This window comes from Mauremys reevesii, linkage group 4, assembly GCF_016161935.1.
Source record: "Mauremys reevesii isolate NIE-2019 linkage group 4, ASM1616193v1, whole genome shotgun sequence".
Classification (NCBI taxonomy): domain Eukaryota; kingdom Metazoa; phylum Chordata; order Testudines; family Geoemydidae; genus Mauremys; species Mauremys reevesii.
Window position 1 is genome coordinate 54865730 of NC_052626.1, and position 24861 is coordinate 54890590.

General features: G+C 41.5%; 1 protein-coding gene across 3 annotated transcripts in view; it reads left to right on the forward strand.

Annotated features, from left to right (window-relative positions):
- CDIN1 (CDAN1 interacting nuclease 1) overlaps window positions 1–12297 on the forward strand; it is a 192250-nt gene extending 179953 nt beyond the window's left edge. The window contains exon 11 of one of the 3 annotated variants that reach the window (XM_039538063.1): window positions 10441–11244. In XM_039538063.1, coding sequence (XP_039393997.1) covers window positions 10441–10576 — 136 coding nt within the window. In that variant the 3' untranslated portion in view covers window positions 10577–11244. Of the gene's footprint in view, window positions 1–10440 lie in introns of all 3 variants that reach the window. The other 2 variants (XM_039538064.1, XM_039538065.1) reach the window with 2 other exon arrangements.
- The last annotated feature ends 12564 nt before the right edge of the window (window positions 12298–24861 follow it).

Genomic DNA, 24861 nt, shown 5'->3' on the forward strand with positions numbered 1-24861 from the left:
ATCCACCTTTCAGTTTTCATATTGATCCCCCTCTTTTCCAATTTAGCTAATAATTCCCCATGTGGAACCATATCAAATGCCTTACTGAAATTGAGGTAAATTAGATCCACTGCATTTCCTTTGTCTAAAATATCTGTTACCTTCCCAAAGAAGGAGATCAGGTTGGTTTGGCACGAACTACATTTTGTAAAAACCATGTTGTATTTTGTCCCAATTACCATTGACCTCAATGTCCTTAACTACTTTCTCCTTCTTCAAAAATTTTTCTAAGACCTTGCATACTACAGATGTCAAACTTACAGGCCTGTAGTTACCCGGATCACTTTTTTTCCCTTTCTTAAAAGTAAGAGCTATGTTAGCAATTCTCCAGTCATACAGTACAACCCCTGAGTTTACAGATTCATTAAAAATGCTTGCTAATGGGCTTGCAATTGCATGTGCCAGTTCCTTTAATATGCTTGGATGAAAATTATCTGGGTCCCTCAATTTAGTCCCATTAAGCTGTTGGAGTTTGGCTTCTACCTCGGATATGGTAATATCTACCTCCATATCCTCATTCCCATTTGTCATCCTACCATTATCCCTAAACTCCTCGTTAGCCTCATTAAAGACTGAGGCAAAGTATTTGTTTAGATATTGGGCCATGCCTAGATTATCCTTAACCTCCACTCCATCCTCAGTGTTTAGCGGTCCCACTTCTTCTTTCTTTATTTGCTTCCTATTTATATGGATATAGAACCTTTTACTGTTTGTTTTAGTGCCCTTTGCAAGGTTCAACTCTACATGGCTTTTGGCCTTTCTCACTTTATCCCTACATGTTCTGACCTCAATAAGGTAGCTTTCCTTGCTGATCCCTCCCATCTTCCACTCCTTGTAGGCTTTCTGCTTTTTCTAAATCACCTCTCTGAGATGCTTGCTCATCCAGCTTGGTCTACAACTCCTGCCTATGAATTTTTTTCCCCTTTCTTGGGATGCAGGCTTCTGATAGTTTCTGCAACTTTGGCTTGAAGTAATTCCAGGCCTCCTCCGCCTTTAGATCCACAAGTTCTTCAGTCCAATCAACTTCCTTAACTAATTTCCTTAATTTTTTAAAGTTAGCCCTTTTGAAATCAACAACCCTAGTCCCAGATCTATTTTTTTTATCCTTCCATTTAGTTTGAACTGAATTAGCTCATGATCGCTTGAACCAAGGTTGTCCCCTACAGCCATTTCTTCTATTAGGACATTACTACTTACCAAAACCAAATCTAAAATGCATCCGCTCTCGTTGGTTCAGCAACTACTTGGTGAAGGAATCCATCAGCTATCGCATCCAGGAAAATCTGAGCCCTATTATTATTACTAGCACTTGTCCTCCAGTCTCTGTCTAAGAAGTTAGTCTCCCATGATCACACAATTCCCATTAGTATTTACTTCATTAGAAACATTGAAGAGGTCTCTATCCATATCCAAATCAGACCCTGGTGGTCTGTAGCACAGCCCAAGCACTATCCCAGGGGAGGCTCTAGTAGCTTTCTTCCCCAGTGTGATTTTTGCCCAGACAGACTCTGTCTTATCCGTTCCAGCACTACTTATTTCTTTACAGTCTACCTCATCATTGATATACAATTCTACTACAGCACCTTTGCCTTTATTTCTGTCTTTCCTAAACAGTACATACCCTTCAATACCTGTACTCCAGTCATGACTACTATTCCACCATGTTTCTGTTATCCCTATAATATCTGGTTTCACTTCCTGCATCAGTAACTCTAGTTCTCCATTTTGTTACCTAGGCTCCTCGCATTGGTTTACAAACATCTTAATTTTTGCTGTTTGGCTTCGCTCACATTCTTTACCCGATTAGGCACAGACATTCTACCACCAGTATCATCTATTAGACTACTCTTCCTCCTTATGTCCATTCTCCTACCCACGGCAGTATCCTTTCTTACTTCGTTTTCTTCCTTCTCAATGTTAAAATCCGTCATGGAGATTACCATCTCCCCCAAATTCCTAGTTTAAAGATCTCTTAATCAGTTGTGCCAGCCTCCATCCTAGAAGTCTATTTCCTGCCCTACTCAGGTGAAGTCCATCCTAAGTGTCCATGAATGCCTCCCAGTGGCCATACATCCCAAAGCCCTCCTTATAGCACGACTGCCTGAGCCATCTGTTGATCATCATAATCTTGTCACACCTTTGTTGCCCTTCTCTAGGAACAGGCAGAATCCCACTGAAGATCACCTGAGCACCGAATTCCTTAAGCGTCTTCCCCAGCCTGGCATAGTCTCCCTCCAGTGAGAATCTAGCTGTATCATTTGTTCCCACATGAAGGACAATCAGTGGATTCTTTCCTGCTCCCATTAGGATTCTCTTCAGCCTCAGGTCCACATCCCGTATCTTAGCACCCGGCAGACAGCACACCCTTCTGTTCTCTGGATCAGCTCTGGTTACAGGCCTGTCCATTCTTCTCAGTAAGGAGTCCCCAGTCATGTAGACCTGCTTTTTCCTGGTGATGGTGTGATTCTCTGGTCTATCCCCTGTTCTCTCTGGCTGCAAGTCCTCTCGATTCCTATTCTACCTTGCAATCCTCTGCAACCCATCCTGTATCCTCCTGGAGCTCATATTTGGTGGTGGTATCTCCATTGACTCTTCCCCTCTTCCTATAGGACTCACTGCTCTTCTCTTCTTCCTTGCCCTTTCACCTTCAGTGACCACCTGCTGTGTCCCTTCTTCATTTTCCAATTCTGCACAACTGTTCCTGAGCTCTGTTTCTCCTTCACTAGCCTGTCTTTTCCTCTGCCTGCTTCTCTTAGTCACATGCTTCCACTGTCCACTTTCCTCACCCAGCAGTCTCCCCTCAGAGTTCTTCGGTCTTGCTTCCATCTGCAAGTCTGAGCTTTTCCCTTCAGCCTCCATCATCTGCTCAAACCCCTGTCTAAACTCAACCAGAGTTTCCACCTGCATCTCCAATCCTCGGATCTTTTCTCCCATCAGCTCTATCAGGCAGCACTTCATGCAGACGAAACTCTTTTCAGGTACCCCCTCCAGGATCATGTACATACCGCAGCTTCCACATCCAGTCATCTTCATTGTGTCATTTAGGGAGTTTTCACTTAAACCTGAATCCAGTTGTCTAGGTGGATAAAGTCCTTGGAGTGCGCTTGCCTCTTCTTTGGGGCACCCTTTTTACCTCTAAGCCTTAACACCTAACTGGTCATTAGAACTGACTAATTTGCCAGGAGAGCAGAAATAATTAGCATCCTCCAAAATGAGTATGATCGGTGATGCATAATCCATCAAAAGCCAGTGGAATAGCCAGAATCAAGCACAGTTAGACACAAGCACAATAAGAATCATTATCTTTACTGGCCCACTTGCTCCAAAATGTTTTCTTTTAAACCTCACTTAATTACCCAAAATATGTCGGTACCATCTTACATTCTCATCACCTAAGCTCCAGTACTGCAAAAAGTTTGGTAGAGGCACATGGGGCTATTCACACAGATCTCCTTACAGGATCAAGCCCCAAGTGTCTTAGGCATCAAGTACTGTACGTAATGTTGAAGTCAGTGGGACTTCAGCACAAGCTTTACTGAATCAAGCCCTTAATGAGCAAAATCACACACAGTGATCAGTGTCTCAAAGATTTTTCAAGAACAAAATTGTCTTTTTGAGTAAAATTTAGGTTATGACATGAACCAGCGTAAGCCAGAGAAATTAAAAGTTCAGTCAAGACAATTTTTTCTTAACACTCACTGTCCTTGAAACAACATGCCTTTTCTTTCTCTCACACTGTGTCAGCCTTCACTTTTAAAAAGCCTTGATCCTTAAAAATCTGTGTAACCTTAATATTATTTAATCATAGCTTTTGAAAGTACTATTCCAAAAAAAATCTGTCACTGAAGATTATAAAAATCTTTTTATTTGCCTGAGAGAACAGTTCTCAGATTTGTATGAATTCCATAGGTGAAAAATGTATTTTGACAGTTTATTAAAAATGCATTTTGCAGCCAAAAGTTAAATTGTCTTTATACTATTTTTTAATAACGGTGACTTACACAATATCAGTCCATTCTATCAATATGTATTTATGATTTGTACTATGCACATTTTAAAATGTCTTTTTAACATATTTCCTGATATCCACATAAATATCGCATGGCTTATTTTTACTTCTCCAAATGCCTAAAGCATTTAAATCATATTGTAAGTTTGATTAAATATGGCCAACAAAAATGCTGCATTTCAACTGATGCCTTAACAGCCTTATCACACAGCTAAAAGGCTGCTAGTGTAAACAAAAGTTCATTAAAATGTAATAGTATTCAACAGAGGCGTGACTACAGGGACACTGAGGAGTGCTATTAGTTTCCATCCACCTTCCTTCCCCGGATAGCCCCGACATTCCACACTCCCATAGTATATTGCATCAGTGTCCAGTACTCATTGGAAATTTCTGTACCCTTGTCAGTCCAAAGGAATTTTCATTTGAGAGTTATAACCTCCTTGAAAATGGGGACACATTGGAAAAAAAATTCTAGTAGACATTAAAAGAAAATCCTGGTCCTGTTGTAGTCAATGTAGTCAACTATATAGCTCAAATTATAGCTCAAATTTCACTCAATTGCATAAAGTAGATTTGGTAATTTTACTTGAGACATAATGCATTGTTCAATTGCTCACTGAAGTCAATGGCAAAGCTTCCATTGACTTCCAACAGTGCTTGATCACTCCCAAAATGACTACCTGTTTCCTAACTGATCTTTCTTCATCAGCTTGCCCTTTGCTTTAATGCACCAATTCAGTTAGTGTGTTTGTTTGCAAACCAAAGAGATTTTGTTTATTGTAAAGTATTTATTATAAGGTGAGACTATTTATTATGTAATTTAAGGTAGCCAGGACCTCGAATAGGTGTAACCTTGTGAGGGTTGGACTAGTGATAGATTTATAACATGAACACATATCAGCCGGTTATTTGACTCTGCCTAACATGAGAACAACTCCAATAGCCTTTTTTTTTTAAACCAGACTTCAGTAGAGCCAAAAAATATAAATCTATATGATGCCTCGAAGGTAACTTCTATTTGAATTATGGCCTGCCTTGTGATTGGTTCAGGAAATGGACTAGAGGATTACAAAAAGTTTAAGAAAAATATACTCACTTTCAACCATGTCCAAAGTTTGAAAGTGCCCCTTTTTATGTAAAGGTACCGTAGTTTGATTTTTTTTAATATTCATGTTTATTTATATTCCAAAGTAAATCAATCCCTGTGCAATGGAAATTAATTCCCTGCCAAGATACGCAAGGCCAAATCTCAGCAGGTGTAAATAGGGCTACCTGTAGGAAAGTCAAATGGAGCTATACCAGTTTATACCAGCTGAGAATCTGACCTGCAGTTGTTGGTCTACCAAAATACTCCTTCCAATAATAAGAATACGAGAGATGTAAGTTTTAGGCATCACTGCACAGGAGATGTATATAATATGGATATTAATCCAATGCTTTTAAAGAACTGTGTTAAAATTGTCTTAAACTTTTTTATTTATTATAATTTATTTTTATAGGAAACAAGTTATGAAGTGCAGTTGGCCTTGATGTCATTCTAATTGTACACAGTCAGACAGACACATGCATACATGGACATGGACATTAGATATAAACATATATACACTCACATTTCACTAAGAGAGCCTCTCAGAACGAGAAATTATTTACATTACTATCTGGGAATACATGTAGTATACAGCCCATCTACAACAAATAAACTAAGACTAAATAAATAAATGAAGTGAAAGTTATTAAAAACGATTACAAGCTGTTTTACATTTCTGCTCAGTATTGAGCTGTGTGTTGAAAATGCACTTTCCATAAAACCACATGCAAGGCTTTTTGATGGTGAAAGACACAACTCCCAATGCCCACATGTCTGGGCATATCCTTAGAAGCTAGCATGGACCCCACACAGACATTCCAGAATAAAAGACAATTACTAGAGAACAGTTTGTCTTTAAGTGAAGTTGAATGTGTGATATTCCACTCAACCACTTTGATAAATAAATAAGTCTTTTTCCTTTCTAGGACAAAAGTGCTTCTGTAGAAGGGCAAGTTAAAGCCTGATTCACATTTTGCTGATTTTTATGTGATTTCTTGAGTTAAAATGAAGATTTGTCCATGTAAAATTAGCAATAAAGAGCATAAATGATTTTTAGGAAAAGGAAGAACCTATCTGGCTTACTATGCCTTCTGCTCCCCCTACTACTCCCTGAATTCCACCTTCCTAGTTTTTCACAATACCCCTGTGAAATCCCTCCTTCCTAGGAGCAGGGGCGGCTCTAGGGATTTCGCCGCCCCAAGCACGGCAGGCGGATCTCCAAAGCCACGGGACCAGCGGCTTTCCGCCCCAAGCACGCGCTTGGCATGCTGGGGCCTGGAGCCGCCCCTGCCTAGGAGCAAAGCTCAGAGTCTCAGGGCTTGTTGGCTTGCAAAGAAAGCTGCATTGGTTTAACTAAAGGTTTGTTTTATAATCGATTTATTTAAAATAGTGCAAAAGGCTGTGTGGACACTCAAATCAATATAAATCTGGCTTACTTATCTTACATTGATTAGGAATCAGTTTAAGCTAAACCACTTAAGTCACTCTCAAACTGAAATAAGAGTTCTACAGAGGGTTTACACTTGGCTAACTATCTGTTGAAAAACTGATTGAAGATAAACCAATTAATCTGTGTGTTCACAAGATCTCAATGAGGACCTGTCTCTGATAGTATATTTAATATGTTTATTACCTTCATAGGAAATAGTATTGCCACTGAGTTTTCTCCTATGTGGAGCTATTCAAAATGTTTGTAACAAAAACCTAAACTAGCTAAAACTCAGCTGTTTTTTTGTTTCCTTTCAAGTGTGAAAAGTCAGCCAATATTTGTTTTTAAAAAAAAATTGAACTTCACAAAAACAGGCAAAATTGTAGTTTCATGTTGAGTTTTGCGGTTAGCTTGCACTTGGGATTTACAGGGTGTGAACTGTTGTGAAACAAAACTGAAGAGAAGATTCAAACGAGTACCTGTTAACCAAAACTGAAGGTTTACACAGTTCTACTGGCAAAAGCAAAGTCTATAGGATTCTGTACCTAGCTCCTTAAGAGCTGATGTCTTCTTTGTTGCCCTGAGCTTCACCTTCTCAAAAATTAATATCCTTCCTGTGGTATAGCGACCTGTATTGCATACAGTATTCCTGACGGAGTCCTGTACAGTGACTATAAAACCATCTTTTCCTTTGTATTCTGAAGATTTTTCACAGAACTGCCCAGGTTGGTCCCACTTCCTGTGGCATGCAGAGCAAGCTCTCTGTCATTTGAACTAGTTCTCCTGTGTAAACCAAAGTTGTCAGCATTGGTCCTGAAAGGGAGGTTAGTCTCCAATGTATTAAATGTTGTTATTAATCTATAAATAAGTTTTTAGTCTGACTATAATTTACAGTGTTAAGTTTCATGCTCCATACTGTCACATGTACAACTTCAGAAGGGAGTCAAATTAAAAAGGGTGGTTCTTGCTCCTTGCTTGCACTTCCATGCCCCCCTCCCCAATAAAAAAGGTTAAATGTCTTTTCAAATCAAGGCAACTGTAATTAACCATTGGCATTGTTTGAGATTTGCCAGCTCTGTGTGTTAATGGAAGAGAAATTAGCCCTTAGCAGCAGGAGCTCCTCATAGTCAGTGGCAAATGCTTACCGGGCCAGCAAGTTAATTTTGATTTTAAGTGCTTCCCTTAAGTCATTTTTTAATATAGTATGGCTTGTATATATGATATCTCTGATACACAGTCAGAATATAAAGGATTATACCAATATTATGAAATGATATAGCATGGGCAGGACTAGTTAGCTAATAAAGATCTAATACACGATTGAGGGAATAATTTCACTGATTAACTAAAGCCAGGAACCTGCAGTTGACTCACTGGACACCCTTAAAAATAAAGTTTTTCATCAGAATTGGCATTTCTGAACCTATTGCTAGTTGCAGCCAATATAATGAAAAGTGTCATTTGTGGCACTGACGGTTCAATAAAAACTGGTTTACAATCCCTTTTGAGTGGGCTTGGAAGTATCTATTTTAATGAATAATTGTAATTTCAAATACAAGTTACAGTTTATATGTTTATGTGCCTTTTACCACATGAGTTTTCAGATAGTTGTGCAGAGTGAAACAAGTCAAGTTTCCTTAAGCACTAGGGAAGAGCAGCTGCTCATTAGCACTGGGTTTTTTACCTGGCAAACGTTCTAGTAATGAACAAGTACCGCATATATGTATGTTTCATAGCTTCTGACTTGCATAAAACAGTCCATTAAAAATGCAAAATGCATTCTCTTTAAGGGCGTATGTGTGTTTGGTCTGGTTTGTTTTTAAAATCCTTCAGGTAGAGTATTTACTGCCTGCCCAGTTACATATTCCTTTTGAAGTGATTGGTTTGAACACACTTCTCTGTAAAAATATTAGGGCCAGATTGTAGCAGTGAATCGATGCCTTACATTGGTGACAGCATGAAGCTTCACTACCCCAATGGGAGCACCAGGCAGCAGTGTCTCTCCGCACGCTCACCCATTTGCTCCCCCCTGTGGTTGGGCCAGCTGTGTTTGTTGATACAGTGAGGAACAGCAGGCTGTGGCCCTGCATGCACCTCACAGGGCACTAGCCAAAAGCAAAGCTTATGTTCCAGAGAGCACAGGGACCAGCATGACCAAACAGCAAGTGTGAAAAGTTAGGACGGGCTGGGGGTAATAGGAGCCTATATCGGGACTGTCCCTATAGAATCAGGACATCTGGTCACCCTAACAGGGACAGCAAATGTTGCTGGCCACCTATGGAGTGCAACTGCTGGGAGGAGGGTGCTGTGCTCTTCCACTCCAGCCACAATCTGACCTATAACACGTTTCTAAAGAAACTTCACTTTCTGTCTATATTACTATGGCTAAATCTGTAACAGTAATAACTTCTTGCATTTCCATCTGAAAAATCACAGAGCTTTCCAAACTGTTATGTAAACTATGTACAAGAATGCTTCCTTGCTACTGAAATGCACCCACCTCTGGGGTGGAAGGTAGCAGCCATAAAACACTACACAACAGTTTTGGAAAGTAGCACACAATACCCAATTGAAACTGCAGGGGGAATCCACAGAATTACTTCCTTTTATGTCTGTTCCATTACATGAGCACATCAAATAGAGTTTTCCTCAGTTCAGTGTTGGAAAGAAACCACCCTAATGAAGCCAGTCTGGCACTACCCACTGTTTTGAGAGCTTCTATTGTCTGCTAAGTGGACTTTCCAGTTATTGTGCATCCCCCGACACGCTTTTATTATAATTAAACATTAACAAAAATTGGCTACCATATTGGTGTGAATACTGAGCACAACTCTGTGTATAAACCATTAAATGATATTCTATTGAACGTTTTCTTGTACATACAGTATCTAATAGCTCATCCTGCACTGTTGTTTTTGGCAAGTCCACTATAGCATATAATAAATCACAGAAAGAAAAAGCTTTTTGGCCTAACATTGTACAGACTGCTGTAATGTAAGACTACAGAAAGTGGTTCTGTTTTTAGACATCCTTTTACTAACCCAACATTCATAATTTATGATTTCACTGTAAAATTCCTGCAACACTACACCAAAAGTAGTGCTGCCCTTTAATTAAGTGCTCTCAGTAGGAAAAACGTGAAACTGATGTGCAAAACATATCGCTGTACACAATGATTGATAGTGATTACTTCTTTATGAACCCAGCCTCAAGGTCTGAACTTCCTGATGGGTAAAATAGTCCATGGGGCTACTTCCTGAGAGTGCCTAGTGGGGATCAGTCAATGTTAGTAATATCTGAGGAATTCCTGAGGCACGTTTTGGAGACATGGCAGTAGAAACTTTCTATGGACTGTGCTTTGCCTTAACAGTTACTTAGTCATTGTAGAGATTATATTTTGAAGAATCGTTGTTGATCTTTACTGTACTGAAATTCACATCATCTGAGGTTTTATGTAAACCCATGTATTTTTAATGCTTAAATGTCCAAATCTGAAATAAATGGAGAGCAAGGGAAGAGAGGCTTCTGTATGTATCACACAGTTATTAAATGTTATTACAAAGGCACTTAGGGATCTGTTCTTATGGCTGGTGAGTTATATGTTCACGATGGTAAAAGTGTGAACTAAACAAATATTTCAGTTTGCTGTAAGACCCTAAATAGAATTTTTATTTATGGAATCAGATATTACTTAAATGTAAAACAATTCTACCCTGATTAAATTAAAATGTTGGAAATTAAATGTAGGTAAACTGTCCAATTTTTAGAATAAAATCAGCAGTGCCTGTGACTTACTCATTGGCCTGGGACTGTGAACTATCTTTTTTTTTTTCTGTATATGTAATTTTATGTTATATTCTTCTCATTATTTTATAGATTTGGTCCTGGATTAGTCATCTATTGGTATGGATTTATTGAGGAGTTGGACTGCCATCGTGAACGTGGTATCCTGCTAAAAGACTGCTTTCCTACTGATATTGTAACTCTGCGACACAGCATGGCTCAACACTGATGTTGGAAGAGAAATTGGGAGGAAAAGGTGAATCCGGAAGCAATTTTACTTTCCTGCAGTGTAAACTACTGGCAACATCTGCCCTGAACTTCAGCTGAACTCCTGCTGCCTGTGATCACACTACTACCTCTTTAGACAAACATATCAAGAGTTTCTGTTTTGCCTCAGCCCTCTGCAGTTGTGAGCGGCCAAAAACTACAGACACAACCCACTCATTATCAGCAGTTCTGTCTCTGTCCAACAGTTAGTTTATAGATAGTCATAATCTTTCTTCCTTCCGGATGGCTTCTCCTTAAATACTGAACAAAAGAAAAAATGTGGAGGCTGAAAGGTGTGACTTTCAATTCTCCTCCCTGTGTTGTGGAGTCATCTTGAAGAAAGTGCTTTCTGTTATCTCTCACATAACTGTGTTAAATATTAAAGATCTAGCTCAAACACACACACAAGCCAGGAAATTTGGTTAAGGCTGAAACTCCCCACTGAACACTCACATTGTGCCTACTTAGTGCAATTCATATAGTAAAAGAAGATCACATCATCGTTAATGCCTTGTTTGCACTCTGAATTTCCTGGCTTTTGTAGCGTTAAACCAGACAGCTACTATTATTCAAATATAATGATTGGTGTATGAATTTCCTTATTTTTATGTTTGCTTAAAAACAAAAGAATGTGACATTCAAACTTTTAAGAATATTTTTCCTAAAAAAGTCAGCATTTATCTTGTCTGTATATATATTTGGGAAATTTTGTAGTGCATATTAATGTGTAGTTTTTAAAGTATTGAAAATAATTGATAAAGCACATTGTTCTCTTTCAGCAGTTTTGGCATATCCTAGAAATCTCTACTGATGGATCTTTTCCTTGGTTGACTTTAAGCAAATAATTTGTGTAGATCTCTGTAGGCCTCATGATGTGCAGTTTTCAGGCACATGAAATCCAAAAGGACCATATAGTGTGAGGGCTCCTTTCTCATCTTCTTTCTACACTCATCACCCCAGGAAAGAGGGGCAGTGTTTAGCCTAACTTTTGCTCTTACAGCTAAGAGATGGTCAGACAAGACATATCTCTTTGGGCTGGTAGCATTTGCTAACACTCAGCCAAGGAAGAATAAAATTTTGAGGAAGCTGATAGAAACACCACAAATGCTCAACATCTCTTCTCTAACCAATCATAAGAGCCACATAAAGCTGTAGACTTCATCTTGGGAAGGGGACTTGATAAGAAGAGTCATAAAAACTACCACTCCCAAAGGGAAATTCCTCTCAGAATAGGAAGTTGAGTTGCATACTCAGCTTCTCTTGAGTAACAGAAGATCTCAGAACCTCAACAGAGAAGCTGTTTGGGATCCTTAATATTTTGAAACTGTGCACAAATTTTCAATCCAAATTAAGAGATGCAAAGAAAGCATATGAACCCACTTTTTAAACTTTAAAACAACCACACAGCTTATTTTAGAAGAAACTTTCAAATCTCACTTTTATACTGAACTTTGTGCCAAGTTTTAGCCTGGATTTTATTTATACGACCAATTTAGAAATCTCCTTTTTTTCCCCTCTTTATAGGAAAAAATAGGTTTAATAATATTGATGCATCCTTTGCTGTACAGTAACTCCTCGCTTAACATTGTAGTTATGTTCCTGAAAAATGCGACTTTAAGCAAAACGATGTTAAGCTAATCCAATTTCCCCATAAGAATTAATGTAAATGGGGGGGGAGGTTAGGTTCCAGGGAAATTTTTTTTACTAGACAAAAAACTATATATTATATAGATATGCACACAGTATAAGTTTTAAACAAACAATTTAATACTGTTCACAGCTATGATGGTTGAGGTGATAAAGTTAGAGGGTGGAAGAGGGAGGGATATTTCCCAGGGAATGCCTTGCTGCTAAATGATGAATTAGCACTTGGCTGAGCCCTCAAGGGTTAACACATTGTTATTGTAGCTTCTCACACAAGGCAGCACAAACACGAAGGAGGGGAGACAGCATAGAAGACAAAGACAGACACACACCTTGTGTGTGGGAGAGAGAGAGATATGCACACTGCCCCTTTAAGTAAGCTGACCCACTCTTAAATGCATTGTCTTTTTAAGTGGATCCGGAAGTTGAGACAGCAGTTGCTGCCCCAGGCTCTCTCTGTCTCTCTCTGTCTGTGTCCCCTTCCTGTTCTATATTGAGAAGGGGTAAGCAGGGTGCAGGACCAGAGGGGAGGGAGACACCCTGACAGCCCGCTCCCTTCCCCTCCCACCTGCCCCGGCACAGCAAGCAGGAGTCTCTGGGAGCAGCTCCAAGGCAGAGGGCAGGAGCAGCACATGGCAGTGGGGGCAGGGACAGCTGAACAACCGATTGATATCTTCTGGGCGGCTGCAGAAAAGGGAACTTAGGGGGGCTGCCGGTACACCCTTGGTACAAGCCTCCACCAGCTAGCTGCAATGGGCTGCTTTTCCTGCAAGCAGTGGACAAAGCAGGTGGCTGCCAAACAACGTTAGAAGGGAGCATTGCACAACTTTAAACGAGCATGTTCCCTAATTGATCAGCAATGAAACAATGTTAACTGGGACGACTTTAAGTGAGGAGTTACTGTACAGGCAAGAAGAACAGGAGTACTTGTGGCACCTTAGAGACTAACAAATTTATTTCAGCATAAGCTTTTGTGGGCTACAGCTCACTTCTTCAGATTTATGCATCCAAAGAAGTGGGCTGTAGCTCACGAAAGCTCATGCTGAAATAAATTTGTTAGTCTCTAAGGTGCCACAAGTACTCCTGTTCTTTTTGCGGATACAGACTAGCACAGCTGCTACTCTGAAACCTGTACAGGCAAGAGTACACTAGAGTTTCCACAATACTATGAGTTACCTACATGGCAAAGATTCTTACTGTTTCTGAATGTTTCTTTAAAAATACTAATTTTCAATCAATCCTTTTTTTTTTCCAAACACCTGTAACTCATTTATGTTTCAACTATTACACTTACTTTATTTTTACCTGATAGGCTTTGAGTCTGCACATAAAGATAGGCAGAAGCAATCTGCAGAGTGTACCTCCCTAAGGTTACACAGAAGCAACATTTAGGGTGCAACTACCCTGGGACTTATAACTCTGGTTTAGGTTAGTGACGTGTAAAATCAAGAACAGAAAAAAAGAAAATAATAATCGACCACTGTTCCATTAGAAACTCAAAGCAATAACTGCCTACATGAAGTAGGTTTTAAGGGCAAAACTGAATCTGTTTTAGCTAATGTCTGTGCATTGTGTTGTAAAGACTGTTTGAAATGATTTCATACAAGATGCCCTGTGCTACTTTTTCGTTTTGAATAAATTAAATTTATCTACACAGATGTTGAAAATTCTGTTCAGTGCTCATTGAATCTTTAATTTGTTTAATATAAAAACAAATATAACAATGTTGAGGGTGCACAAATAAAAATAAGGTTATGCTTGTACAGTATTTGTGTATTTATTCCCCTACTTGGTGCTGCAGTATAATGGCTTGAAAGGCAATATTGGTGTCCTTAATCAAAGCTTTGACCATTCCTTTATATAGTGACCCTTTTAAAATCTGCGTATTCAAAGAGGGATGAAATAAGCAGTAAAAATGTATGCACTCTACTAATTCCAATTGGACATGCTCTCCTAGCAAGCCTTTCTATCAAAAGAAGTAGTATACTGTGTGCCACTATTTTAAATGGTAAGTACAAAGCATTAAAAAAAAACTGCATTGTTATTCCTACTTGTATGTTGTAAATGTTCTTTGTGTATTTTTTCAGTTTATCACATGTAAATATCAACTCTAAGAATAAAAAGGAGAAACTACTGCATTTTTTTACAGTGCTATAGTCATTAGAACCTTAACATTGCAGCCAAATCCAGTTTTATGGAGTATTCTGCAGTGTGCTAATGAATTATGCCAAGCCAGAAAACAGAAGTGTGCATAAAACTGAATGATGGTCTCACTGGCATATATAGACTTGCCAAGCATCTGCTCATACAAACACTGTAATACTGCCTGCTCCAAGCCTTAGAAATTGATACGATTGTATGGAATGAGTTCAGTGTGGAAGTAAAACTTCCTGGTCCAGCAGGAATGGCACATAGGCATACAAGTCACGCCAAAAATGACACACTCAGGGTTAAACAGAACAAACTAATTACACCGCTACCTCAATATAACGTGACCCGATATAACACGAATTCAGGTATAATGCGGTAAAGCAGTGCTCCAGGGGGGCTGGGGCTGCGCACTCCAGTGGAGCAAAGCAAGTTCGATAGAACGCGGTTTCACCTATAACACGGTAAGATTTTTCGGCTCCCGAGGACAGCGTTGTATCAAGGTAGAGGTGTATCTTTCCTGCATTCTAGGGATAAATAATAGTTTAACAATGTTCCTCTAAAGCCAGCTCAATACCAAAAATCTTGGTGTAAATAGTAAAAATCTGGTCTAAATGGAAAGGTGAACAGACAGGTGCATATATTTTAAACCTGGTGATACCTCATCACTATTTCACTTCAAGTATATGCATAGTATATTAATACTTTGTTTCTTGTTTATTGTATTCACTTACTCAAAAACTGTTTCATCTTGCTACTTCTTAATTCCCTTAGCTACCTTGCCCTCTCTGTACACTTTCTTGTAATTGATTTGACATCTCTTCTTATTTAACAAGGCACTTCATAGTTCTTTCCATATCCTTGTTCATCCTTCCCTCTTTTTTTTCCATACTATTTAGCCAGTTATTATTTGTGGGCCAAAAGCCTCTCATTAGTCCTTTTCCCATTTGAATACCCCTTTCTCTACTCATTACTTTTGTCTCTACAGATGGCTTCTGATGATGCTATCTTTATTTTATATTCTGTGTGCATTCAGGCCAAACTACCATATAATGCAGAATGTCTCTTTCATGATTCTATTTTAATTTGGGGGGAAATGACCCAGATCTCCAGGTATAGCATTGCCCAGCTAGTCGAGTGCAGTGGGTGAGGTTTTACTTCCCTCTGAAGTGTCACATATAGGTCACTTCCAGGTGCTGATGATGGAGTCGATGGAACAATGGCATGATCCAGTATGGTAAATCCTATACTTATCTAATGGGTCTTAGTTTTCAAACACAATCTTTCTTCCATATAGCAGTCTTGGCTGTGAGAAAATATGTATGGTCGAAATTAAGATTTCAGCTGTTAAAAATGAAAAGATATGACTGCAGTCCTTACTCAACTTGAGGACACTCTGTTCAGCACAAAAGGAAGGACCATCCAAGGGTCAGTTACAGCTACCTGATTCTCAAGCTGCAGTCACCCTTTTGGAGTAATTCTCAATAGGTCATCTGCAATTAGACCCTGATCCCCTTTTTAAAAAGGGACAGAAATCGAGGAGACACTGGCCCAGCAATGTCAGTAGCTAGTAAGTCTGACTCAAGGTAGGTGTTGAAGAATTGCACCATTGTTGTTTTGGAGAACAGATAACAAACATGTTTGTTACTATGACTACTGATCAAATGTTATGAATTACAATAGCAAGTTGCCTACAAGAATTAATAAAAGCACTATTCCTAGTTTGTTAATCTGAACTGCAGAGTGCCACTTACAGTGGGTTTGCAATCTACTAAGAGAAACCCCTGTTGTGTTAAGTTGGCAAGAGAAGAAAACTAAAGAAATCTCCTTACAGCTGGGTGATAGGAATTAAAAGTATGCCTGGCTGAAAAATGAAGTAAATGGATAACAGTGGGAGCTTGGCAGCAACTTTACCATTTACAGAGGAACTGTCTATCTAGTACAATCTGTATAAAATAGACCTTGCTTAGGTTAGGGAAAGGTCACAAGTTACACAAAGTTTGGATAGTCTAAATGTGTTACTCAAAACTAACCCTCTTGTGTGTAGTAAATATTATTTGAACCTGTATTATTAAGAACATGCCAGGATTCAAAAGATTAAATAAGGAAGATGTAATTATGAGCTAAATAATAAACAGAGCAGCTTTAGTTCCCCTTGTGTTTTTCACTTTCCTGCTATTGTTTCATGTATGGCTGTTATACAAAGAGCAGCTTAGGTCAGCTACTATAAATTATCATTTTAGTACAATAGTAATCCACTAACATTATTTCAGAGCTTGATCAAAGCACTTCAAAAGGCCTCTCTAAACTTTTCCACATTATAGGAAAAACCTCACGTTGTTGGCTTAACTATTTCAGTTTATACAAAGAATTTTATCTTGATTTGGAATTGCATAGTACAATACTCAGTTAATTGTTTTGATACTAATTATTGAGAATGCCTGAGATATACATAACTTATTTGCAGTCTATAATCATGAAATGTAATAGCAATTTTCATTTCTTTAATAAATTAACTGGTATAGTTCTCAGGCCACTTGCCTCTTAACAATGTCTCAATAGTTGCAGTTGATGTAAGTGAAGAGACAGGTTTAGGAAAGTGACTTTTTTTTTTGGAGATCGTTTGGTTATGATTTTTTGTTTAAAAGTACACAGAAATGCTGTTCAAATTAACTATATTAATCATTCTAGTTTTAATAGCATTTAAGTGAGCTCATGTGCTTCAGTTTGTTTGCATTCTATAAAATACTAGTTTCCCACTCTCTTGGACTGGCTTTAACCTAATCTGAACAATCTCATGTCATCTGCACAGATCCATGGATGTGGCACTGTGATGTCAAAACAAAATGAAATGTCAATGCAAGTGTATGGAGACAATGTAACAATATTGAAACCATGTCAGTGCACATCTACGGAGACCATGTTACTCTGTCAGTGTGATTCTAGGGAGATCACTTTGAAATGTTAAAATGAAATGAAACTAAGTCAATTAAGTAGTCACAGTTGAGGTTCAAGGATTAATTGAGGGCCTAAGGTGTAGCCAATGACCATTAACCCCAATTGGTTATTAATTCTCAGAGAAATATCCTTGGCTAAGATTACTCCCATTATAACCAGGTTTTGGGAAGGGTGTTTTTATTCTTTTATTGGTGAAAAAATATTTTTGCTGTTTACTCATAAATATGTTCCCATAAGTTTCTGTGGAGAAAATCATTGTGGGTTGTGTCTGTACAATGCCAAATTTTCCTAGAGAATGAATTGACCCAATACATAAGCTGATTACATCTTATTTTCAAAAAGAACAGGAGTACTTGGAGAGACTAACAAATTTATTTGAGCATAAGCTTTCATGAGTTACAGCCCACTTCATTGGATGTAGCCCACTAAAGCTTATGCTCAAATAAATTTGTTAGTCTCTAAGTACTCCTGTTCTTTTTGCGAATACAGACTAACACAGCTGCTACTCTGAAACCATCTTATTTTCAGTTCATATATTTAATAGTAGTAAAAGGTTGATCACTTTGTTCAGTCAAATGTCTGTAAACCTATGCATTTATTATTAACCTTTAATATGTAGTCTTAAATAATTTCTACCTCTGAAAACTTTTCTAATGAAACTAAGGTACATTAAGATAAATACCTAGTGTAAGATAAATTCTGATAGCAATAATGATTTGCATGGCACAATTCTCCACCATTAGCATAAATCAAATGTTTTATAACAATATAATTAAACAAGAAACACAAATCAAATAAACTCCAATTATAGTGGACTACTGAGCAAATAATTTGGCTTAAAAAAAAACAAAACAAAACCACACTGCTTTACTTGTATTTCAGGACTAATGAACCCAACACCAAGTCAAGCCTACAAACATCATGCAAATTTAGACATCCTATAGATTGCTCAAATACATTCAACAGCATGAGTTGCACTTTGCAGGCAGCTACTGGTGTATGATATCTCACTCATGGGCACAGGAACAGAGTTGCAATATACTTACTTTATTATTATTATTATTTAACATGTATTTCACATTAGTGGCCAGAGTCCCCAGTCTGGATCAAAGTCCCAGATACTGTACAAAAACATGAAATTCTTGTCCCTACCCCCAGTGACAGGAGATGTGAAAGGTGGGAAAAGAGGGATATGATCAAATACATACAACTGAATGTTTCTGTTAGTTGGCACATATTTTATTTATAATTGTCTCTGTCTGTCCCAAAGCCACTCTTAATTGCTGTGCAGTAGAGGTGGCTCTTCAGAGGAGTGCAATAGTTTTATGGGTTAGTTCAGTGAAGGTGTTTGATGCACAAGGGCCTGTATTGAAGAGGGCATAGAGATGCTTGTGTGAGATGCTGTCAAATCACCAGATGAGGGTGACATTGGCAGAGGGTGACACAATAAGGGTATGTCTACACTACCAGATTAGTTCGATATAAGTTCATTCGAATTTGTAGAATCGACCTTACAAAGTCGAATTTGTGTGTCCACACTAAGGACACTAATTCGACTTTGTGAGTCCACACTAACAGGGAAAGCGTCAAAATTGGAAGCTGTGCACTGTGGGAAGCTATCCCACAGTTCCCGCACTCCCCGCTGCCCATTGGAATTCTGGGATTTCCCCCCAATGCATGCTGGGGGGGGGGGAAACTGTGTCGAGGGTGGTCTTGGGTAACTGTCAGCATTCAACCGTCACTCCCGCCGGCGGGAAATCAGTTTGCGCACTTTTCCAGTTAGTGACAGCGCGGACGCCACAGCACTCCACTGCGATCATGGAGCCCGCTGCGATCATCGCTGCACTTATGGCCATTGTCAACTCCTCGCACCTTATTGTACACCTCTTCAACAGTCAAATGCTGAGAAATCGGGCGAGGAGGCTCCGGCAGCGCGGTGAGGACATGAAGTCACAGAGTGGCACAGACCTCTCAGAAAGCACGGTACGCCGCGCCGTGGAGATCATGGTGGCAATGGGTCATGTTCATGCTATGGAACAGCGATTCTGGGCCCGGGAAACAAGCACGGACTGGTGGGACCGCATAGTGCTGCAGGTCTGGGATGAATCACAGTGGCTGCGAAACTTCCGCATGCGTAAGGGCACTTTCCTTGAACTGTGTGACTTGCTGTCCCCTGCCCTTAAGCGTAAGGACACCCGGATGTGAGCAGCCCTGAGTGTGCAGAAGCGAGTGGCCATAGCCCTCTGGAAACTTGCCACGCCAGACAGCTACCGGTCAGTAGCAAACCACTTTGGCGTGGGCAAATCTACCATGGGGCTTGCTGTGATGCAAGTAGCCCACGCAATCATTGAGCTCCTGCTCTCAAAGGTAGTGACCCTGGGAAACGTCCAGGTCGTCATAGATGGCTTCGCTGTGATGGGATTCCCAAACTGCGGTGGGGCTATAGATGGGACTCACATCCCTAACCTGGGATCGGCCCACCAGGCCAGCCAGTATAATAACAGAAAGGGCTACTTTTCAATGGTGCTGCAAGCACTGGTGGACCATAGGGGACGCTTTACCAACATCAACGTCGGGTGGCCGGGCAAGGTTCATGACGCGCGTGTGTTCAGGAACTCTGGTCTGTTTAGACGCCTGCAGGAAGGTAGTTTCTTCCCGGACCACAAAATAACTGTTGGGGATGTGCAGATGCCTACAGTGATCCTCGGGGACCCAGCCTACCCGCTAATGCCCTGGCTCATGAAGCCCTATACAGGCGCCTTGGACAGTGACAAGGAACTCTTCAACTACCGGCTGTGCAAGTGCAGAATGGTGGTGAAGTGTGCTTTCGGACGTCTCAAGGGGAGATGGAGGAGCTTACTGACTCTCTCGGATCTCAGCGAAACCAATATCCCCATTGCTATTGCTGCTTGCTGTGTGCTCCACAATCTCTGTGAGAGCAAGGGGGAGACCTTTATGGCGGGATGGGAGGTTGAGGCAAATCACCTGGCTGCTGATTACGCTCAGCCAGACACCCGTGCAATCAGAAGAGCCCAGCGGGAAGCGCTGTGCATCCGAGAGGCTTTGAAAGATAGATTCCTCAGGTTGCAGGGTAACCTGTGACTGTTCAGTTTCTTTACAGAGAAGCTGAACCTGCCCCTGTTTCAGTTACTGTTGACTTGCTTTTGCGGTTACATACCCCGTTCATCACGTTTCCCCCCTTCCAACACATGTTTAACAATATTCCATTAACTTTATTTTTAATTAACAACGTTTTCTTTACTAATGAATTCGTGTTAAAGGGTTGAAACAGGGACGCAGACTGTGGTGGGTAGGGTGTGCAGTGATGTACAGACCGCTTCTACACTCGAGGAATGACAGGCTCCTGCTCCTAGAGCGGTCTGCAGTGCCGGACTGGTTGTTTCAACGGAGCCTGCCATCCCTCCTTTTCGGGACTCTGTGTGCAGGGGCTCTGTGGCCTTGTGGCAGGGGAGGACTGTGGGGAGGACGGTTACAGGTGGGTGTGCAGGAAGGGGTGAGGGGTGCAGGCTCTGGGCTGGGGGTGGGGGCGTAGGAAGGGGTGAGGGGTGTGTGGGAAGGGGGAGGAGGTGTAGGGGGATGAGGGCTCTGGCTGGGGCTGAGGGTTTGGGGCATTGGAGAGGCTCAGGGCTATGGTGGAAGGGCAGGGTAAGGGCAGCCTGCCTTGCCATTTGTGGATGGCAGGCGCTAGGACCCTGGGGCAGCAGACAGCATTTCTGCGGGGAGCCGCTCTACTGTCAGGCAGGGACGCAGCACGGCGGGGCAGGGGGAGACCCGTGGGGGCCAGGGCCCGATCCAGGCAGGGCCGGGGGAGAGACCCAGTTCCAAATATAGCTGGAGCAGGGCACCTGCCGCCTATGCACAGAACATGAAAAACACCTCCCAGACTGACCAGGGTGCCTAGTGACTGCACTGTGTGTGTGACCTGCTGTAGATCCTGCCCCCGTGTCTGTACCCTGGTAATGGTGACTGTCCTATGCAATTACCAAACCCCTCCCCCCCTTCACACAAAGTCTTCTGTAAAGAAACATGATGGAAACAGTAATGAACAGCAAACTATTTTTAATAATCAACTACACAGTTAGGGGATGAAACTGAGATTTGGCCTTGGGCAACCCAGAAAGGGAAGGACTTCTCAAAATTTAGCGAATGAGAGCTTTTTGGTACTTGAGCACTCTGCTGAGGTGGAATGACAGTGTTCACGGCCCTTGGCGCACCTCCTTCTTGTTATTTTGGGTGAGGGGGGTATTGGACTTTGTGGCGGGGGAGGGCGGTTGCAGATACAGTGCAGGGGGGCTCTGTCCTCCTGCCTGCGGTCCTGCAGAACATCCACAAGGTGCCTGAGCGTGTCCGTTTGCTCCCTCATTAGCCCAAGCAGCGTTTGAGTCACCTGCTGGTCCTCCAGACGCCATCTGTCCTCCCGTTCACTGTGTGAGCGCTGCTGCTGAGAGAGGTTCTCCCTCCACTGGCTCTGCTGGGCCGCCTCGACTCAGGAGCAGCCCATAAGTTCAGCGAACATCTCGTCCCGTGTCTTTTTCTTGCGCCGCCTAATCTGCGCCAGCCTCTGTGAGGGGCATGCTGGAGCAGGTCGGGATACAGTTGCAGCTGTGTGATGGGAAAAAGGGAGTGAATTCCTTACAAAGATACATTTTTGCAAAGAAGAAACATAGTCTAGTAAGTCTGTGTGAACAAGACCATGCACAGCACCTATCTCATGCGCACTCACTCAGGGAAAGTTCGAATTTTCGGAATTCGCTTTCATTGCCTGGGGGATTGCACTGCAGATCAGACAAGCGGGGCAGGACAGCAGAATCCGTGGAGCAGCCAGGTATGGTAAGCCAAAGACTTTTGGCTGCTTAAAAGTGAATGTATACCACTGTCCTCTTGCTGCTGGCAATCCTGAAAGCATAAACTCTGCCCCTGTTCCACCCCCTCACGTCTGTTCCCTGGGAAAGATCCCTGTATGCTGCCCCTCTGCAGCCTCCACCACGAGGCTGTAAAGTGATGCTTCTTGTTATGCAAAGGAACAGTGAAGCACTCCCAATACTAATAGTAAACAAATTACTCTAATTAAATGCAGGAGTCTCCGAGCGAGATCACCCTGAGGAGGGTCACAGAAAGAGATAGAGAGCGCATGCTGCGTGAAAGCGAGCACAAACCAGGGGCCTATGCTGCCATGCTCGTTGAGGCAATGGTCCCGGAGTACCAGATGAAAGCCTGGCGCGGAAAAGTGTGCTACTTCGGAGCACCCAATAAGGCAGCTCTCCCCAGGAACCTCATGCAGAGGCTTTTCGATTACCTCCAGGAGAGCTTCTCGGAGATCTCCCAAGAGGATTTCAGTTCTATCCCCATATATATTGACCTTCTTTTCAACTAGTAACTATTCCTGATCCATTAAAAATAAATGTTAACATGTTTAAAGAACTTACAGACTGATCCTTCCCCTGATTCAGGGTCCAGGGTAACGGCCGGGGAGGGTTGGTAGGGGATCTCAGTGAGGGTGATGAAGAGATCCTGGCTGTCTGGAAAATCAGCGTTGTAAGCGCTGTCGACTGCCCCCCCTCCTCATCTCCTTCCTCATCTTCCCCGTCTGTGAACATCGCCAAGGAACTGGCCGTCAACACTATCCCATCCTCAGAGTCCACGGACACTGGTGGGGCAGTGGTGGCAGACCCACTGAGAATGGCATGCAGTGCCTTGTAGAAGTGGCATGTCTGGGGCTGGGCTCCGGAGCGTCTGTTTGCTGCTTTGATTTTTTGGTAGCCTTGTCTCAGCTCCTTGACTTTCACGCGGCACTGCATTGTATCCCGGCTGTATCCTCTGAGTGCCATGGCTTTGGAGACCTTCTCATAGGTCTTTGCATTCCGTTTGTTGGAGCGCAGCTCCGAAAGCACAGACTCATCGCCCCACAAAGCAATGAGATCCAAGACTTCCTGGTCAGTCCATGCTGGGGCCCTCTTTCTACTCTGAGATTCCCTGGACTCCTCTGCTGGAGAGCTCTGCATCGTTGCCAGTGCTGCTGAGCTCGCCACGACGTCCACACAGGAAATGAGATTCAAACTGGCCAGACAGGAAAAGGAATTCAAATTTTCCTGGGGCATTTCCTGTGTCGCTGGTCAGACCATCCAAGCTCAGACTGCTGTCCAGAGCGTCAACAGAGTGGTGCACTGTGGGATAGCTCCCGGAGCTACTAAGGTCGATTTGTATCCACACCTAGCCTAATTCGACATAGCCATGTCGAATTTAGCGCTACTCCCCTCGTCGGGGAGGAGTACAGAAGTCGAACTAAAGAGCCCTCTATGTCGAATTAAATAGCTTCGTGGTGTGGACTGGTGCACAGTTAATTCGAATTAACGCTGCTAAATTCGAATTAAAGTCCTAGTGTAGACCAGGCCTAAGAGGAAAGAGTAGATGAGTACAGCCTTGAATATACTAGAGAAATTTACTGTGCTATGTGATATTCTTCCACCTAATTGTATATACAACAGCACACAAAAGTGCTCCCAGCAGTTTTACAGGTAGCTAAATACCATTTGGAGAGTACAGTGCTTCAGCAGGGCTAAATACCACTTGCGCCTCAGCTGGTCAGCCTCAGTTATTTTAGTGCAAGTTCCTCATGCTATTGTACCTCAGTGCAACAGTGGTCTTGTGAATTCTCCTAGAATGCACTGCTGAAACTGGTGCTGGGAACTATGGAATAGGTACCTAAAGGACACTGCAGCTATAGAATAGGCTGAAATGGGGAGAACCAGTTGAGTGATTCAGTGCAGAAGAGGAAAGTCAGGTCAGGAACTACCTTAATTTTTGTGCTCCATACAAGGCTGAACACAGTGTCTGTACTAAACTAACTAAAGAAGTGCAGTGAAATAAACTGCACTGGTGTAAGTCCTGTTTTAAACTGTTATAGTGCATCTTCATTAGCATGTAATGTAATTTTCCTAGTGTAAAAGTTTCTAAGGTAGGCAGGGCCCAACTTAAAGCCAGCATGTTCAAAGGTTGATGCCTACACTTGCCTTTACTGCAGTTTCCCCTTCTGTAAAAATGGATATAAGAATTCTTACCTATTTACTGAATGTTTGTAAATGCACTTTGCATTTCCACAGTGTTGTTTATCTGGAGATTTCAAAGTATTATTACCAGGAAACAAGAATGATACAGATATAGTCCATAACAAATGGAGATATTGGATTAACTCAGCTCTTGCTTTTCTGTAATCCTTATTCAGGTCCATTTCACGTTCTGTCCCAGCATGATAACTCCCTAACGAATAAGAAAATAAAAATGGGTTTAATTAGTTTATTTCCATATGCGCTTTACACAGTTACATTGTTAATGTTTGGCATTGTGTTGCATACAAATGATTAAATATGTTGGCAGGAAGGAACTGGCATACACACACACATATACTGCTTCTCCATATGGGCAAACTCTGTTACTGTCAGCCTTCTTTATCAGTGACATATAACTGACAACTTGGTT